The sequence below is a fragment of the Pan troglodytes genome, chromosome 5 (assembly GCF_028858775.2).
Source record: "Pan troglodytes isolate AG18354 chromosome 5, NHGRI_mPanTro3-v2.0_pri, whole genome shotgun sequence".
In the NCBI taxonomy this organism is placed as follows: domain Eukaryota; kingdom Metazoa; phylum Chordata; class Mammalia; order Primates; family Hominidae; genus Pan; species Pan troglodytes.
In genome coordinates this window covers 135127071-135146774 of record NC_072403.2, presented here as the reverse complement: position 1 = coordinate 135146774, position 19704 = coordinate 135127071, and the positions used below count along the sequence as shown (strand labels likewise).

At 33.8% G+C, this 19704-nt stretch overlaps 1 protein-coding gene across 28 annotated transcripts in view; it reads left to right on the top strand.

The window, feature by feature from the left end:
• The window catches only part of TRDN (triadin), a 414373-nt gene that overhangs the window by 371258 nt on the left and 23411 nt on the right, over positions 1-19704 (top strand). For 23 of the 28 annotated variants that reach the window (XM_054686250.1, XM_054686252.1, XM_054686249.1 and 20 more), the window contains 5 exons: positions 721-747; positions 1695-1733; positions 5455-5490; positions 6233-6277; positions 8926-8949. In XM_054686250.1, coding sequence (XP_054542225.1) covers positions 721-747; positions 1695-1733; positions 5455-5490; positions 6233-6277; positions 8926-8949 — 171 coding nt within the window. Of the gene's footprint in view, positions 1-720; positions 752-1694; positions 1734-5454; positions 5491-6232; positions 6278-8925; positions 8950-19704 lie in introns of those variants that run through there. The other 5 variants (XM_054686258.1, XM_054686241.1, XM_054686243.1 and 2 more) reach the window with 2 other exon arrangements.

Genomic DNA, 19704 nt, shown 5'->3' with positions numbered 1-19704 from the left:
GAGTTTGTTTTTGTTAACTTTTAATCTCATCCCATGACCACACTCAATTGCATTTCTGACAGCATCTTATAAATGAAGCTACTTTAATAAATATTATATGAATGAATGTTTGCATGCATCAATGAAGATTAAAAATTTGTGTAACAGATTTATAATTTGTAACTAAGAAAACCAATTTCGAATTTAGAATTCATTAATTATATCGTATGTTTTTTAATTTTTTACATTTCATTTTATTTTATTTTTAACTTGGTAGGTACTTAGTAGTTGTATATATTTATGGGTACATGAGATATTTTGATATAGGCAAGTAAATGGGGTATCCATCACATCAGCATTTATCATATTTTTTGTGTTATAAAAATTCTAATATTTTAGTTATTTTAAAATGCACACACTAAATTAATGATGACTGTAATCAGCCTGTTGTTCTATCAAGTACTAGATCTTGTTTATTCTATCTAACCTATTCTATAATATTTAAATATACCATTTTAGATTAACTGAATATTTGTTCTATTTTCAAAATAGATGTCTAGTTACAGCTATCAGAAATATTAATCATCAGTACATTTCTTTGCCATTTTGAGTATGTGTGCCTATTGTAATTTAGGAAGAAATATCAGAAGATAAGTTTCAATTGTTTGCTACTGAATAAAAAACTATACTTTTTATTTTTTTTTCCTTTCTTTCTACATTCTTTTTTTTTTTTTTCTAAAGAAGGAACATCAGAAGTCACAGAATCAGGTAAATATTTACTTTTTCAGAGGAGATAAGATAGAGTTGTGGAAACAGTATGTAAATTTAAGTTTCTAGATGTATAACATTTAGAAAATCCCTTAGCTGCTCAAATTCCAGATATTCTGTTCTACAGAACAGGCATAATGACTTCCCAAAAGGCTTGTTATAAGGAGTAAATGATGCAATGTGTCCATTCTTACCGCATACAAACTTATAAGTCACCCATTAAATATTGTTTTTCTTCTCACTTTTGTCTAAAAAGTGTAGCAAGAAAATTATTATTTACCAAGACTGCTTTGAAAACTGGATCCACATTTTGCTTAGAAATATTGTTACATTTTTATTGCTTTAATTCATTAGTTTACTTATGAATCCATCATGCCAGGCAAATTCTTATTTCCTAAAGGTAAAAATGTAACATGTAGTTTTTTTTCCTATTGTTTCTAGTTTAAACTTGTTAACAAAGGCATGGCTTATCCTAGCTTGTCTTCAAAGCATAAAAGAAAAGGGGAGGAAGTGGGTAGCAGGGTCATGCCTGTAAGTAAACCAGGCTACTCAGGAGGGTGAGGAGGGAGGATCCCTTGAGACCAGGAATTTGAGGGCATATAGAAAGACCCTATCTCAAAAAAAGAAGATAAATAGGAGGAGGAAAAAAAGAAGTAGGAGGAGGAAGAGGAGGAGGAAAAAAAGAAGTAGGAGGAGGAAAAGAAGAAGGAAGAGGAGTAAAAGACTTAGAGGAGGAAGAGGAGGCCAAAGAGGAGGAGGAGGAGAAATTTTGACCCTATAGGTGAATACATAAACAGAATGACCAAGCATAACAAAAATGAAATGAGAGAGCCCTGACTCCCTCCACTCATAAGATTAAGTCTCATCTCTAACTGTTTACTCCAAGAATGAGTAAGAAAGTCATGTTTTTTAAAATGATGGTTTCTTGTTGTTTTTCTTTCCCCTAGGAAAGAAGAAAACTGAAATATCTGAAAAAGAAAGTAAAGGTAAAAATGACATTTTAAGACATGTACGTCAAATTAGCCACAAAAACAGAGGAACAAAAAAACAAATTTATACAAATTATATGATTTAAAAACAGTTGATGAAAATGAAGACACTGATTTTATAGCACATATCATAATTATAGTACATTACAGTTCATCATGCAAAACATATAGTTATTCCATTTTTATTAAATATCTAAAAGGATCAGGAATTTAGAACTGAAAGCAGACTCTACCTGTTACTACTAAATTAAAACTACAGACTTCTTTTCATATTACTACTGAACTGTGAATATTGCCTACATAAAATTCAATTCCTCACCTTAAGAAGACTTGTTAATAAATATATTACTCTGATACAGAGAAAGTGGGAAAGATCTAAAATCAACACCCTAACATCACAATGAAAAGAACTACAGAAGCAAGAGCAAACAAATTCAAAAGCTAGCAGAAGACAAGAAATAACTAAGATCAGAGCAGAACTGAAGGAGTGAGAGACACAAAAAATCCCTTAAAAAAATCAGTGAATCCAAGAGCTGTTTTTTTGAAAAGATTAACAAAATAGATAAACCATTAGTCAGACTAATAAAGAAGAAAAGAGAGAAGAATCAAATAGACACAATAAAAAATAATAAAGGGGATATCACCACTGATTCCACAGAAATACAAACTACCATCGGAGAATACTATAAACACCTCTATGTAAATAAACTAGAAAATCTAGAAGAAATGGATAAATTTCTGGATACACACACCCTCCCAAGACTGAACCAGAAGAAGTTGAATCCCCGAATAGACCAATAACAAGTTCTGAAATTCAGGCAGTAATTAATAGCCTGCCAACCAAAACAAAAGCTCAGGACCAGATGGATTCACAGACGAATTCTACCAGAGGTACAAAGAGGAGCTGGTACCATTCATTCTAAAATGACTCCAAACAATACAAAAAGAGGGAATCCTCCCTAACTCATTTTGTGAGGCCAGCGTCAACCTGACATCAAAACCTGGCAGAGACATAACAAAAAAAAGAAAATTTCAGGCCAATATTCCTGATGAATATCAATGGGAAAATCCTCAATAAAACACTGGCAATCCGAATCCAGCAGCACATTAAAAAGCTTATCCACCACAATCAAGTCAGCTTCATCCCTGGGATGCAAGGCTGGTTCAACCTACACATATCAATAAATGTAATCCATCACATAAACAGAACCAATGACAAAAAACACATGATTATTTCAATAGATACAGAAAAGGCCTTTGACAAAATTCAACACCTCTTCATGCTAAAAACACTCAATAAACTAGGTATTGATGGAAATTTTCTCAAAATAATAAGAGCTTTTTATGATAAACCCACAGTCAATAGCATACTGAAAGTGCAAAGGCTGGAAGCATTCCCTTTGAAACCCGACAAAAGACAAGGATGCCCTCTTTCACCACTCCTATTCAACATAGTATTGGAAGTTCTGGCCAGAGCAATCAGGCAAGAGAAATAAATAAAGGGTACTGAAATAGGAAGAGAGGAAGTCAAATTGTCACTGTTTGCAGATGACATGATTGTATATTTAGAAAACCCCATCGTCACAGCCCCAAAACTCCTTGAGCTGGTAAGTAACTTCAGCAAAGTCTCAGGATACAAAATCAATGTGCAAAAATCACAAGCGATCCTATACACCAATAATAGACAAGCAAAGAGCCAAATCATGAGTGAACTCCCATTCACAATTGCTTCAAAGATAATAAAATACCTAGGAATACAACTTACAAGGGATGTGAAGGACCTCTTCAATGAAAACTACAAACCACTGCTCAAGGAAATAAAAGAGGACACAAACAAATGGAAAACCTTCCATGCTCATGGACAGGAAGAATCAATATTGTGAAGATGGCCATACTGCCTAAAGTAATTTATAAATTCAATGCTATTTCCATAAAGCTACTAATTCACAGAATTAGAAAAAACTACTTTAAATTTCATATGGAACCAAAAAGGAGTCCTTATAGCCAAGACAATCCTAAGCAAACAGAACAAAGCTGGAGGCATCACACTACCTGACTTCAAACTATACTACAAAGCTACAGTAACCAAAACAGCATGGTACTGGTACCAAAACAGAAATATAGACCAAAGGAACAGAACAGAGGCCTCAGAAATAACACCACACATCTACAACCATCTGATCTTTGACAAACCTGACAAAAACAAGCAATGGGGAAAGTGAGGATTCACTATTTAATAAATGGTGTTGGGAAAATTGGCTTGCCATATGCAGAAAACAGAAACTGGACACCTTCCTTATGCCTTATACAAAAATTAACTCAAGATGGATTAAAGATTTAAACATGCCGGGCGTGGTTGCTCATGCCTGAAATCCCAGCACTTTGGGAGGCTGATGTGGGCGGATCACGAGGTCAAGAGATCGAGACCACTCTGGCCAACATGGTGAAACTCTGTCTCTACTAAAAATACAAAAATTAGCCTGGCATGGTGGCACACACCAGTGGTCCAGCTACTCAGGAGGCTGAGGCAGGAGAATCACTTGAACCTGAGAGGCAGAGTTTGCAGTGAGCCAAGATCATGCCACTGCACTCTAGCTTGGTGCCAGAGTGAGACTCTGTCTAAAAAAAAAAAAGAAAGAAAACAAAAGAAAAAGATTTAAATGTGAGACCTAAAACCATAAAAACCCTAGAAGAAAACCTAGGGAATACCATTCAGGACATAGACATGGACAAAGACTTCATGACTAAAACAGCTAAAGCATTTGCAGCAAAAGCCAAAATTGACAAATGGGATCTAATTAAAGTAAAGAGCTTCTGCACAGCAAAAGGAACTATCATCAGAGTGAACAGGCAACCTACAGAATGAGAGAAAATTTTTGTAATCTATTTATATGACAAAGGGATAATATCCAGAATCTAATAGGAACTTAAACAAACTTACAAGAAAAAAAAAACACACAACCCCATCAAAAAGTGGATGAAGGATATGAACAGACACTTCTCAAAAGAAGGCAAACATATTTTAAAAAGCTCATCATCACCAGTCACTAGAGAAATGCAAATCAAAACCACTGAGATACCATCTCACACCAGTTAGAATGACAATCATTAAAAAGTCAGGAAACAACAGATGCTGGAGATGATGTGGAGATATAGGAATGCTTTTACAATGTTGGTGGGAATTAGTTCAACTGTTGCAGAAGACAGTGTGGTGATTCCTCAAGGATCTAGAACCAGAAATAGCATGTGACTGAGACTTGGAACCAACCCACATGCCCATCAATGATAGACTGCATAAAGAAAATGTGGCACATATACACCATGGAATACTATGAAGCCGTAAAAATGAATGAGTTCATGTCCTTTGCAGGGACATGGATGAAGCCGGAAACCATCGTCTCAGCAAACTAACACCGGAACAGAAAACCACACACTGCATTTTCTCACTCAAACGTGGGAGTTGAGCAATGAGAACACATGGGCACAGGGATGGGAACATCACACACTGGGGCCTCTCTGGGGGTGGGGGTTAAGGGGAGGGATAGCATTAGGAAAAATACCTAATGTAGATGATGGGTTGACGGGTGCAGCAAACCACCATGACACATGTATACCTATGTAACAAACCTGCATGTTCTGCACATGTATCCCAGAACTTAAAGTATAATTAAAAATAAATAAATAAATAAATTACCCTGTTACTATTTCTTCTATACAGAAAAAGCAGACATGAAGCATCTTAAAGAAGAAAAAGGTAATTTTTTTAAAGAATAAAAAATAGAATGCAAAGCCCTGAAGCTAAAATATTTTAAGGCAAAATGTATTTATATCATATGAAAAAAAAACTTTTCTAAATGTATGTGATGAGTGTTAGCCTGAGTGAAAGAAGAAATATGGTATGTAAAAAACACAATAAAAATGGTTGTGTAGTAACAGCAGTGTCAAAGAAGCAATGGATGGTAAGCCAACCCATGCAAATAAGCATCAATTTGTTCTGCCATTGATGAGCAAAGTATAAACTGAATCACAATGCTGCCGTTTTTCTTAACATTAGGTTTATTTATTTGGCAAACTACACCATATAAGATGACAATTACTGATTTGAGTATAATTATCATAAAGCTTACAAAGGTCTTAATTATCAAATAGTTTATTGGAGCAGGAGGAAAGCATTCTTAGACATATCAGAATTATTGTCAATAACAAAATAACTCTTTTTTGTTTATCTCCAAGTCCAGTTAATCAGAATGACTCATTTTTCATAGATTCTAGTTAATTTTGTTCCTACATTCATGTTATACCTCTGTTTATAAAACAATGTCTAGTGCTAACATTTATTTTTGTTAGGTACCGGTTGGATAGAAAAATTTTTGAAAACCAACTTGAGAAAATATTTATAACACTGAAATTATCCTCATTCGTTGATGTGAGACAAAATTTTTATGGAAATTTACTTTAAAAATTTATATTTTAATTTACATTTTCCTTATTAACAGTCTCAACAAGAAAAGAAAGTCTTCAATTACACAATGTGACAAAAGGTAATCTTGAATTACATAACTACTATGTTTGTATGAAAACATATGAATTATGTTGTTGCTTAATATTAATATTAAATTATTTTGGAACAAAGAAATCTAGAAGATACAAACTTCTCTTAATAGCAGAGGAACTGGACAGGTAGAAAATCTAGCAGAAAGCTTACATTTCAATAGAAAATAAGAAAACATGAAGAAATCAGAACTATTAGCAACATTAACATGAACAAATATTCTGTTACACATCATAAGAAAAATTATCAATTACTAAGACTTTTTTAGCATGAATAAAGTCAAAAGTAATATGGTAGTAAAAATAAATATTACTGGGATTTATTTTTATCTATCACTAAATAACATATAGTTAAGATCATGAATATATTTTTTATTGCTTATAAATTAGACCTTTAAATTAATTCAACCTAGACACAAAATAGGCAAATGCCAGCATGCACAATGCAGACATTTTTTTCTTAAAAAGAGAATGATCTATTTTGCTGATATTGTCATAAAACTATAAATAAGATTTATACTAAATTATGTAGCCTTGGCAACATAATTTTAGGCAAATTCAATTACTTTAAAAAAGTGCTTTAAATTCGAAGGTGCTAGATAAACATATCATAACTAAGACAACTATTTTCATTCATAGCAAATACATAAATCTCTAGTAGGGAGAGAAAAAGCTTTGTTTTTCACTGTCTCCCTTTTACTGCTCACTGAAATGTGTATCCCTGAAATGACTAGACATATCTAGACATACTTTTTACACATGAAATTATTAATGTATTCATAATTATCACTAATATTAAGAGGTAAAACTTTCAATAGAAGGGCAATTGCATTTGTAGAATAATATAGGGGCACAATTTTTATATTGAAACATTCTTTTAAATATTGTTTAATATCCTTTGAGATAATCAGCCAGAAGGATGAGAAAAAAATAAATTAATTAGAAAATGTATGGTTATACCTTTTCCTATTATTAGTTTACTTAATTCTTAGTAAAACCCAATTATCATGCCCAGTTTAAAGATGAAATAAGTGCAATAAAAGAAAATCTAACATCTCAAGAGTATTTATATGGTACAGACAAGATTTGGCTCCAAGTTTGTATGTTTTCAAACACTATAATGGTTAAGGCCATCTATTCATACTTCAGTATTCTATTACGCTGCTGCAAATACAAGAGAAAGTTTTCTGCCAATCACAGCAGCCCAAGGATAGTGTATATCCGAATTTGCCCCCAAGGGAGTGATCTATTAGAGAGATGATTTGAGGAAACCTCTGTAACTCAGCTGTACAAGAGATTCAGACTTCTGATTCAGACTTCTCACTCTGTTTTGTGAATCTATCGTTTTAAAGTCTTCATCTTGTGAAAACAGTGGAGAAAAATGATTATGTACGAAAGCACAAGTCCAACGCAGAGATAATTGAGAGCAGGCATATTCTTATTCATTCCTTCATTTATATCAGTGAAAGTCTATTTTTCCCCTAAATTTCTGTCTTCCTAACCAATGCTAGTATTTTTAAAGACAAAAAAATAACATGTTAGTCTTAGTGAAATAGTTTTCCAAATTATTTATTTCATAATTTTATGCATGAAGCATAGTACTCTAACAATACTGAAAACATGTATCCAAGCTGAAAATGTTTTTTAATAGGAATAACCTAATTTTTATAAAATTTTAATCCTTAGGTTTATGTTAGAAACTCTACAAATCTCAAAATAAACCATGTAATACAGGTAGCTTAAAAATCATATTTTCTAGTCTGGCTCTTTAAATGAGACTAATGTTAGAATGGAACTGTTACTAGTCTTTTTCAAGAAATTAGAATGTCTGCTCTAGTGTTTGGGACAATAATTTCACCTTAGTTATTTTGTCCTACATACAGCTTAATAAGAAAGCACATTTCTTTGAAGAATAATAACCTCTCATTAGAATAAATAAATTATTATGAAAAAGTAAACTTACTTTGCATGTTGTTTTTTAAGATGTATTTTATAGTCTGGTAATTATTTATTTTATCTATCTTTGAAAGAAAAATAATTCTAAATGATATATTTTATAAAGTCTTGGAATTTTAAAGAAAATATTTAGCTGTTACATAATGCAAAGTAATTTTATTCAAGCTAAGTATAATAATAGTTGAGCCAAAACTCTTAATTTAACAAAGATCTTGATTTTAGTAAGAGTATTTTAAAAGCATAAATATTTTGTGACACTTTGATGAATAGCTTTTTTGATAGCTGACATATTTTCTTAGATAAAATAGATTAACCAAGATATTCAAAGAATCAGCCAGGCATAGTAACTCACACCTGTAATACCAGCTACTTGGGAGGCAGAGGAGGGAGGATTGCTTGAGCACAGGAATTTGAGGCTGCAGTGAGCTGTGGCTGTGATTGTACCACTTCATGTCATCTTGGGCAACTGAGACCCCATCTCTAAATAAAAATTTTAAAAAATTAAAAATTATAACAAAACAAAGACTTATGTTGACAGGCAACAGATGACTGTATTTCTTCATTGATTCTTAAATAATAAGCAAGAAACAAAATAATTAGATATTTTTATAAAGTCCACTGATTTATAATTTCCTTGCATTTTATCTCAGTTAAACAAAACTTATTTATTTTCTCTTTTTAGCAGAAAAACCTGCAAGAGTATCAAGTAAGTACAGTTTGTATTAATGACAAGTTCTCTTTGATACGTAGTGTCAATTTTAAGATGAAATTCATAAAATATTTTTATTTTTGAAGTGTTCAGTATAGTTTATTCTAAACTAAATCCTCTGACAGGAATTTATTAGCTTTTATTGTTACTTAGGTTGAAACTTAAAAAAAAACTGTGTTATTTGAAATTACAACTTGTAACAGAAATACCTTATTATTTTCTCAAGCCTGAAAATAAAAATGACTTGCATTTAAATAAATAAATGTTTTCAGTGATTAAATTCAAGTGAAATAAAATAATTCTGTATCTGCCTTTAACTGTCAATCACTAGAAATTTGTTAAAGACCACATATGGTCGAACAGTGATGCTTTTGCTGCTGTTTTCTAGTGTTCGTTAACCTAAATAAAATTGTGTATCTAAGAAACCTAAATTGTAATTTAATTGTATAGCTATAATTTAATTGTAAACCTAAATTGTAATATAATTGTATATCTAAGAAACCTAAATATAATTGTGTATCTAAGAAAAACAGCGTAGTTAGGAATGGATGTATCTCCTATAGTATAAACCACAGCTCCCAGAATAGATTCTCTAGAATATCAGGATCCAGGTACAGATAGAAATTCTATGTATATAGGATATAACTGTAAATATTCTTACAAGTTCCTAAGATTCAAGGAAATAACAATTTATCCTTTTTTATTTCCATATTTATGAAAAAATATTCTAAATAAGTACCACCCAATACAAATATAAAATGTGACATATATGTAATTTTAATTTTAATTACATATATGTAATTTTAATTTTAATTACATATATGTAATTTTAATTTCATATGTGTAATTTTAATTTTAATATGTTATTTTAATTTTCTAGTTGACACATTAAAAGACAAAACGAAACAAGTGGAAATAATTTTAGTAATATTTTATTTTATGTAACTTATTTTATACAAATGTTATTTCAATATATAATCAATATAGAAAAGTATTTATCCCTACATTCTTTTTTTGTATTGATATTTTGAAATCTTATGTGTATTTTACACTTACACTACATTTTATCTTGTGCTAGTCACATTTCAATTTCCCAAAGCCCCATGTAGTCAGTGGCTACAGCATTGGATAAAGAAGGTCCTACAGTACCCAATGTTAATATTGAAGACAATAAAAAGGAACCATTCAAATATGACACCACATGTCATTCAAAGGTCTTTGATTACAGGTGATCATAGACTTGCTTCAGGAATTTAAAAAAAGGAAAGATATTGTAAGGACACAAAATTGTCCCACTGATGGCAAGGACAAAATGTATAGATAAAAGGAAAGGCCCTTGGAAGCTGCCCTATTCCACACCATTCCCCTACAGCCAAAGGTAATGAGAGCTGACTACATAAGGAGGTAATGCCAAGATTTTTGCCTTGAAGAATGGTTAGGATTTGGATAGCTGGAGAAAAGGATAGAAATGACTGACAAAGAAGGATAGCATCAGAAGTATTGGTTGAAGTTGAGGTGTAGTGTTGGAAAGAAGTGGGAAGTAAGCACATTTCGGGTGAAACTGTCAGGTAGAGAATATTCAAGGCCAAAATATTTTAGAATGTGCCACAGAAAGCTATGGTTTACTTCCTCCTAGAAGGAAGTAAAAAGTCAAGGAATTATTGGGACACCTAACTTCATAATAATAGCAGCAGTAGTAGTAAGAGTAAGATTATGAGCAGTAACTGAAAAGAAAAATGTATCAGAAAGAAAAATATATCATTTAAAATATATCATTTCTGTGGTCCATATTAAAATAAATGATCAGAGACATCATGGAATGATTGTTTAATAAGGTGGTTTTCTGAGTATATGAAGCTTATTTCCTCTATAGCACATATTATTGTTTTTATTATGCTTTTTTAGGAGCAATCATCAAAAAACTGTCTTAGGTATTTATAAAGAAGAGCATACTATATATATTTGAAACTAAACAAGTATCATTCTTTTTCCGAATCCTTTTACAGCATTATGTATATGTATATTTTGCTAGTGGTGGTAGGAGTGGGTTTTGGGGCTCAGACTTTTTTTTCAGTCATTTGTTTCTCTTTAACTAAAGGAGCTTCATGAAATAGCTGTGCTTCGTGGCCATCACTCTCTTCCCCTAACTCCACTCTAGTGCCTGCACCTCTTGTCTAGCAGGGACCAGGTCCTCCAACTTTTACAGCCATGAGCATGTCATGTCTTTTGTTTGTGTTCTCTTCAATTTCTTTAATCAGTGTTTGTAGTTTTCCTTGTAGAGATCTTTCTTTTTCTTGATTAGATTTATTCCTAGGTATTTTTCTTATAGCTGTTATAAATGCAATTACCTTCTTGATTTCTTCTTCAGCTAGTTCATTATTGGTGTATGGAAATGCTACTCATTTTTATGTTGATTTTGTATTCTGCAACTTTACTAAATTTATTTATCAAATCTAGAAGTTTTTTGGTGGAGTCCTTAGGTTTTTCTAGATATAAGATCGTATCATGAGCAAAGTGGGATAGTTTGAATTATTTTCCAATGTGGATGCCTTTTATTTCTTTCTCCTGTTTCATTGTTCTGGCTAGGACATTCTATTTATTTCTTTCTCTTGTTTTGATTGTTCTGGCTAGGACATTCTATTCTTCCCCCTTTTGAAGTCATCATGTCTATTATTTCCATCTTTATGTCCATGTGTACACATCATTTAGCTCCCACTTGTAAGTGATAATGCATGATAAATTTGATTTTCTGTTTCAGTTATTTCACGTATGATGATGGGCTTCAACTCCATCCATGTTGCTGCAAAATACATGATTTTACTGTTTTTTATGGCTTCATAGTATTCTGTGGTGTATAAATACTACATGTTCTTTATCTAATTATCCCTTAATGGGCACTTAGGTTGATTCCATGACTTTGCTATTGTGAATAGTGCTGCAATAAACATAGAAGTACAGGTATCTTTTTAATATAATTATTTATTTTCCTTTGGGTAGATAAGCAGTAGTGGGATTACTGGGTCAAATGTTAGTTCTAATTTAGTTCTTTGAGAAATCTCCATAATATTTTCCATAGGAATTGAACCAATTTACATTCCAACCAACAGTGTATAAGCCTTCCTTTTCTCCACATCCTCGTCAACATATTTTTTTTGATTTTTTAATAATAGCCATTCTGACTGGTGTAAGATAGTATCTTATTATGGTTTTAATTTCTGTCATAATTAGTAATGCTCAGCATGTTTTCATATGTTTGTTGGCTGATTGTATGTATTCTTTTGCGAGATGTCTGTTCATTTGCCCACTTTTCAAATGGGTTGTCCTTCATTCTGTTGATGTGATGTATCAGGTTTATTGATTTGCACATGTTGAGCCATCCTTGCATCCCTGGGATGAATCCTACTTGGTCATGGTGTAGTATCTTTTCAAAATGATGTTGGATTCATTTTGCTAGTATTTTGTTGAGGATTTTTGCATCTATATTCAACAGAGATATTGGTTGGGAGTTTTATTTCTTTGTGTGTCCTTGTGTGGTTTTGGTATCAGGGTAATGCTGACCTTGTAGATTGAGTTATGGAGGGTTCTCGCCTCATTAATTTCTTGGAATAGTTTTAAAACTGGTATTAAGTTTTTCTTTCTATGTTTCATAGAATTTGACTGTGAATCCATCCAGTCCTGGAATTTTCTTTGATGAGAGATTTTTTTATTACTGACTAAATTTTGCTACAGTTGATCTGTTCAGGTCCTATTTCTTCTTGATTCGATCTTGGTGAGTTTTATGTTTTCAGGAGTTTATCAGTATCCAATATTTTTTCCAGTTAATTAGCATGTAGTTGTGCATATGAGTCTCTGATTTTTATTTTTATTTTTTTTGAGATGCAGTCTCACTCTGTTACCCAGGCTGGAGTGCAGTGGCGTGATCTCAGCTCACTGCAACTTCTGCCTCCTGGGTTCAAGCAATTCTTCTGCCTCAGCCTCTGGAGTAGCTGAGATTACAGGTGCCCACCACCACACCTGGCTAATTTTTGTATTTTCAGTAGAGACAGGGTCTCACCATGTTGGCCAGTCTGTTCTCGAACTCCTGACCTCAGGTGATCCACACACCTCAGCCTCCCAAAGTGCTGGGATTACAGGCTTGAGCCACTGTACCCAGCTTGATCTTTTGTATTTCTGTGGTATCTGTTATACTGTCTCCTTTTTCCTCTGAGTTTATTTGGATCTTATTTCTTATATTCCTGCTTAGGCTAGCTGGCTGTTTTGATTTTATTATTTCAACGCACAATTTTATTGATCTTTTGTTTAATTTTATTTCAGTCTTTAATCCATCTTGAGTTAATTTTTTGTATAAGGTGTAAGGAAGGGGTCCAGTTTCAGTTTTTTGCATATGACTAGCCAGTTTTCCCAACACTATTTATTAAATAGAGAATCCTTTTCCCATTGTTTGTTTTTGTCAGGTCTGTCAAAGATCAGGTGGTTGTAGATGTGTGGTGTTATTTCTGTGGCCTTTGTTCTGTTCCATTGGTCTATATATCTGTTTTGGTACCAGTACCATGCTGTTTTGTTTACTGTAGCTTTGTAGTATAGTTTGAGGTCAGGTAGCATGATGCCTCAAGCTTTGTTCCTTTTGCTTAGGATTGTCTTGACTATACAGGCTCTTTTCTGGTTCCATATGAAATCTAAAGTAGTTTTTCTAATTCTGTGAAGAAAGTCTGTGGTAGCTTGACCAGAATAGCTTTGAATCCATAAATTACTTTAGGTAGTAGGGTCATTTTAACGATATTGATTCTTCCCCTCCATAATCATGGAATGTTTTTCCATTTGTTTGTTTCCTCTCTTATTTTCTTAAGCAATGGTTTGTAGTTCTCCTTGAAGAGGTCCTTCACATTCCTTGTTAGTTGTATTCCTAGATATTTTATTCTCTTTGTAGCAATTGTGAATGGGAGTTCACTCATGATTTGGCTCTCTGTTTGTCTATTATTGGTGTATAGGAATTCTTGTGATTTTTGCACATTGATTTTGTATCCTGAGACTTTGCAGAAGTTGCTTATTAGCTAAAGGAGTTTTTGGGCTGAGACAATGGGGTTTTCTAAATATGCAATCATATCATCTGCAAACAGAGACAATTTGACTTCTTCTCTTCCTATTAAAATACGCTTTCTTTCTCTTGCCTGATTGCCCTGGTTAGAACTTCCAACACTATGTTAAATAGGAGTGGTGAGAGAGCACATACTTGTCTTGTGCCAGTTTTCAAAGGGAATGCTTCCAGCTTTTGCCCATTCAGTATGCTATTGGCTGTGGGTTTGTCATAAATAGCTCTTATTATTTTGAGATACATTCCATCAATACCTAATTTATTGAGTGTTTTTAGCATGAAGGAGTTTTGAATTTAATCAAAGGACTTTTCCGCATCTATTGAGATAATCATGTGGTTTTTGTCATTGATTCTATTTATGTGATGGATTATGTTTATTAATTTGCACATGTTGAACCAACCTTGCATCCCAGGGATGAAGCCAACTTGATCGTGGTGGATAAACTTTTTGATGTGCTGCTGGATTCGGTTTGTCAGTATTTTATTGAGGACTTTTGCATCAATGTTCATCAGGGATATTGGCCTGAAATTTTCTTTTATTTTTTTCTGTTATGTCTCTGCCAGATTTTGGTATCAGGATGATGCTGGCCTTATAAAATGAGTTAGGGAAGAGTCCTTCTTATTCTATTGTTTGGAATAGTTTCAGAAGGTATGGTACTAACTCCTCTTTGTACCTCTGGTAGAACTTGGCTGTGAATCCATCTGCTCGTGGGCCTTTTTTTTTTTTTTTTGGTTGATAGGCTATTAATTAGTGCCTCAATTTCAGAACGTTTTATTGGTCTATTCAGGGATTTGACTTCTTCCTGGTTTGGTCTTGGGAGGGTGTATGTGTCCTGGAATTTATCCATTTCTTCTAGATTTCATAGTTTATTTGCATAGAAGTGTTTATAGTATTCTCTGATGGTAGTTTGCAATTCTGTGGAATCAGTGGTGATATCCCCTTTATCATTTTTTATTGTGTCTATTTGATTCTTCTTTCTTTTCTTCTGTATTAGTCTGGCTAGTGGTCTATTTTGCTAATCATTTCAAAAAACAGCTCCTAGATTCATTGATTTTTAGAAGGGATTTTCGTGTCTCTATCTCCTTCAGTTCTCCTCAGATCTTGGTTATTTCTTGTCTTCTGCTAGATTTTGAATTTGTTTGCTCTTGTTTCTCTAGTTCTTTTAATTGTGATGTTAGTGTGTCAATTTTGAATTTTTCCCGCTTTCTCATGTGGGCATTTAGTGCTATAAATTTCCCTCTAAACACTGCTTTATCTGTGTTCCAGAGATTCTGGTACATTGTGTCTTTGTTCTCACTGGTGCCAAAGAACTCATTTATTTCTGCCTTCATTTCTTTATGTACCCAGTTGTCATTCAGGAGCAGGTTGTTCAGTTTCCATGTAGTTTTGCGGTTTTGAGGGAGTTTCTTAATCCTGAGTTATAATTTGATTGCACTGTGATCTGAATGACTGTTATGATTTACATTATTTTGCATTTGCTGAGGAGTGCTTTACTTCCAACTATGTGGTCAATTTTGGAATAAGTGCTATGTGGTGCTGAGAAGAATGTATATTTTGCTGATTTGGTTGGAGAGTTCTGTAGATGTCTATTAGGTCCGCTTGGTTCAGAGCTGAGTTCAAGTCCTGAATATCCTTGTTAATGTCCTGTCTTGTTGTTCTGTCTAGTATTGAAAGTGGGATGTTAAAGTTTCCCACTATTATTGTGTGGGAGTCTAAGTCTCTTTGTAGGTTTCTAAGAACTTTCTTTATCAATCCGGGTGCTCCTGTATTGGGTGCATCATATATTTAAAATAGCGCTTCTTGTTGCATTGATCCCTTTACCATTATGTAATGCCCTCCTTTGTCTCTTTTCATCTTTGTTGGTTTAAAGTCTATTTTATCAGAGACTAGGATTTGCTACCCCTGCTTTTTTTTTTCTTTCCATTTGCTTGGTAAATCTTCCTCCATCCCTTTATTTTGAGCCTATGTGTGTATTTGCATGTGTGACGTATCTCCTGAATACAGCACACTGATGAGTCTTGACTCTATCCAATTTACCAGTCTGTGTTTTTTAATTGGGGCATTTAGCCCATTTACATTTAAGGTTAACATTGTTATGTGTGAATTTGATCCTGTCATTATGATGCCAGCTGGCTATTTTGCATATTAGTTGATGCGGTTTCTTCATGGTGTTGATAGTCTTCACATTTTGGTATGTTTTTGCAGTGACTGGTAACAGTTTTTGTTTTCCATATTTAGTGCTTGCTTCAGGAGCTCTTGTAAGGCAGGCCTGGTGGTGACAAAATCCCTCAGCATTTGCTTGTCTGTAAAGGATTTTATTTCTCCTTCGCTTATGAAGCTTAGTTTGGTTGGATATGCAATTCTGGGTTGAAAATTGTTTTCTTTAAGAATGTTGAATATTGGCCCCCACTCTCTTATAGCTTATAGGGTTTCTGCAGAGAGATCTGCTGTTAGTCTGATGGGCTTCCCTTTGTGGGTGACCTGACCTTTCTCTCTAGCTGCCCTTAACATTTTTTCTTTCATTTCAACCTTGGTGAATCTGATGGCTATGTGTCTTGGAGTTACTCTTCTTGAGGAGTATCTTTGTGGTGTTCTCTGTATTTCCTGAATTTGAAAGTTGGTGTGTCTTACTAGGTTGGGGAAGTTCTCCTGGATAATATCATGAAGTGTGTTTTCCAACTTGGTTCCATTCTCCCCGTCACTTTAAATACCGCAATTAAACATAGGTTTGGTCTTTTCACATAGTCCTATGTTTCTTGGAGGCTTTGTTCGTTCTTCTTTATTCTTTTTTTCTCTAATCTTGAATTCACATTTTATTTCATTAAGTTGATCTTTAATCTCTGATACCTTTTCTTCTTCTGATCAGTTTGGCTATTGATACTTGTGTATGCTTCAGGAAATTCTCGTGCTGTGTTTTTCGGCTCCATCAGTCATTTATGTTCTTCTCTAAACTGGTTATTCTAGTTAGCAGCTCCTGTAATCTTTTCTCATGGCTCTTAGCTTCCTTGCATTTGGTCAGAACATGCTCCTTTAGCTTGGAAGAGTTTGTTATTACCCACCTTCTGAAGCCTACTTCTGTCAATTCGTCAAACTCCTTTTCTGTCCAGTTTTGTTCCCTTGCTGGCGAGGAGTTGTGATCCTTTGGAGGAGAAGAGGCATTCTAGTTTTTGGAATTTTCAGCATTTTTGCACTAGCTTTTTCTCATCTTCGTGGATTTATCTAACTTTGATCTTTGTTGTTGGTGACCTTTGGATGGGGTTTTTGCATGGACGTCCTTTTTGTTGATGTTGATGTTATTGCTTTCTGTTAGTTTTCTTTCTAACTGGAGAAACTTGTATATTCTGTAGTTGTTGACAAAATGTTCTATAAATTCCTGTTAGTTTTCTCCTGTAACTTGATGTCCAAGTGTCTTGCTAGACTTGAGGTGTTTTCATCCATTATTTCGTTAAATAGATTTTCTAACCCTTTCCAACCCTCTTTGCTCTTGGGGACATTGATAATTTCAATATTCTGTCACTTTATGTCATCCTAACTGTAACAAAAAAAAATTGCTCATCATTAAGTTATTTTTCTTTATTTTTGACTTACCGGTTTATTTCCAAAGACCTGTTTTCAAGTTCTGAGATTCTTTCTTTTACTTGATTTTTCTTTCTTTTACTTGATTTTCTTTTACTTGATAAAGTTTTCCAATGTGTTTTGTATTTTATCAATGAATTCCTCAGTTTCAGAATTTCAATTTGGTTCTATTTTAAAATAGCTATCTCTTTTTTAAATTTCCGATTCGTATCCTAAATTGTTTTCCTGACTTCTCTGTATTGTTTTTCAGAATTCTCTTGTATCTCACTGAACTTCTTTGAAATCAGTATTTTGATTGTTTTTGTGGGATTTTGTGATTTTCTTTTCCATTGGGATCTATTGCTAGATAATTATTGTATTTCTTTGTAGGTATCATATTTTCTTGTTTTGTTTTCCATATCCTTATGTTGCTATCTATGCATCTGGTGTAACAGTTGTTGCTTTGACTTTGGCTGTGTGAAAATGGCCTGCCTTCCCTCTCCCTCCTTAGTGACCATGGTGATGTTAGCCCCAGGGCAGAACACAGTCCTTTGGGCCTGTGCTATCAGACTGGTGACAGCTGTGGGCCTGCCACTAAGGATGATGGGACCACTCTCAATAGAGTGGCATAGGCAGGCAACTAGGGACACGTAGTTTTCTTGCACCTTGTTTCTGTAGCAACCTTCAGCAGCAACAGTGGAATTTGTCTTCGGGGCACATCATGAAAGTGCCAGGCCTTCCTTCTCCCTCCTTGACCTTGTCAAGGTGGCAGTGGCAGCATTGACTCCAGGGCAGGACACAGTCCTTTTGGAGCTGAGCTCTCAGAATGATGTCATGCTATAGCTGCTCAGGGCTCAGAAGCCTGTGGGGCTCAATATGAGTTCCTTCTTTGGAGCAATGCCTTTGCATAATCTTCAGGCAGCTCTCCATGTTAATCTTGAGGCCTGCAAGAGTTGAGGAACTCTCCCATATCTAGTATTGTTAGTCTGTGGCTGAAATGTGGGGCCCTGGGAAACACTTACTTACACTTTCCCCACATTCCAGAGCTTCTCCTGGCTGCTAGCCCATCACAGCCAGACAGACTGCTACACTTTCTTTTCTTTCTTTGCTTTTGGTGCTTCCTATCACTTCTCTGTTGAATTCCAGTGTAATCTCTTAGACCATCTATTCAAAGTCTGACTATCTACTTGATACTTTTGTTTCTTTCCATGGAAGAGGCTCATATTAGCTGAATCTAGACAGCCATCTTGCTCCCAGCCTCTTGCTTTCTAATTTCTAAATATTCATTTGATTTTTATTCTGTATCTTTATTTTTGTAGATATGGTAAATATATGATAAATAATGTGCTTCTCATGGAGTTTGGAGGAAGACATTGGGAGGAGGATGTGTGAGATTTTATTATATTTAGTACTTATTATTTTAAAAATTAAAAGCAAAAAAATCCCACATTCTTAAAATTTAAATAACACCACAATCTATTCCTGATATTAACATTTTAAATTTTTTGAAAACTTTTTCTCTAAAAAAGCAAAAATACATCCTAAAATATTATTTTCCAGGAACTTGCCCAAAGGCAAAATGTGAAATAAAACCAAGGGATGATAAAATACATTCTTAAAAGGCAAACAATGCTGCGGGAAGGTTTTTCAACCAGAAGAGTCATAAGGCTCTTGACAGGGGGATGGCCCTGGCAAGATATTTATCCCAATGGATGTTGGTGTATCAAAGAAAAAGATTTTATAGGTGTGCATAGTTATTTTGTTGCTGTAGTCTGGGAGTCAACATTTATATAAAGTTAGGTTTGTTAGATCCTCAAAATGAGTATTTCAAATGAAATAGTGTAGTAGGAACATTTCTTGAGATTATTGTATGTGGAGGTTTAACTTTGCCATGTTTCCTGTAATTTTTTTTTTCTTGAATAGGGGAGCATTTTTGCCATTAGCACTTCATCAAAATTACCTGAATGCACCAAGTTGTGAGATCATTATAATCTTTGAGATACAATTTTGATATTAGTCCAAGATAATAAATTTAACTTTGACATCTCCATAATAATAAATTTAGTCTTTTCTAGAAGTTTACTACTTTATAATGAAGTTTCAA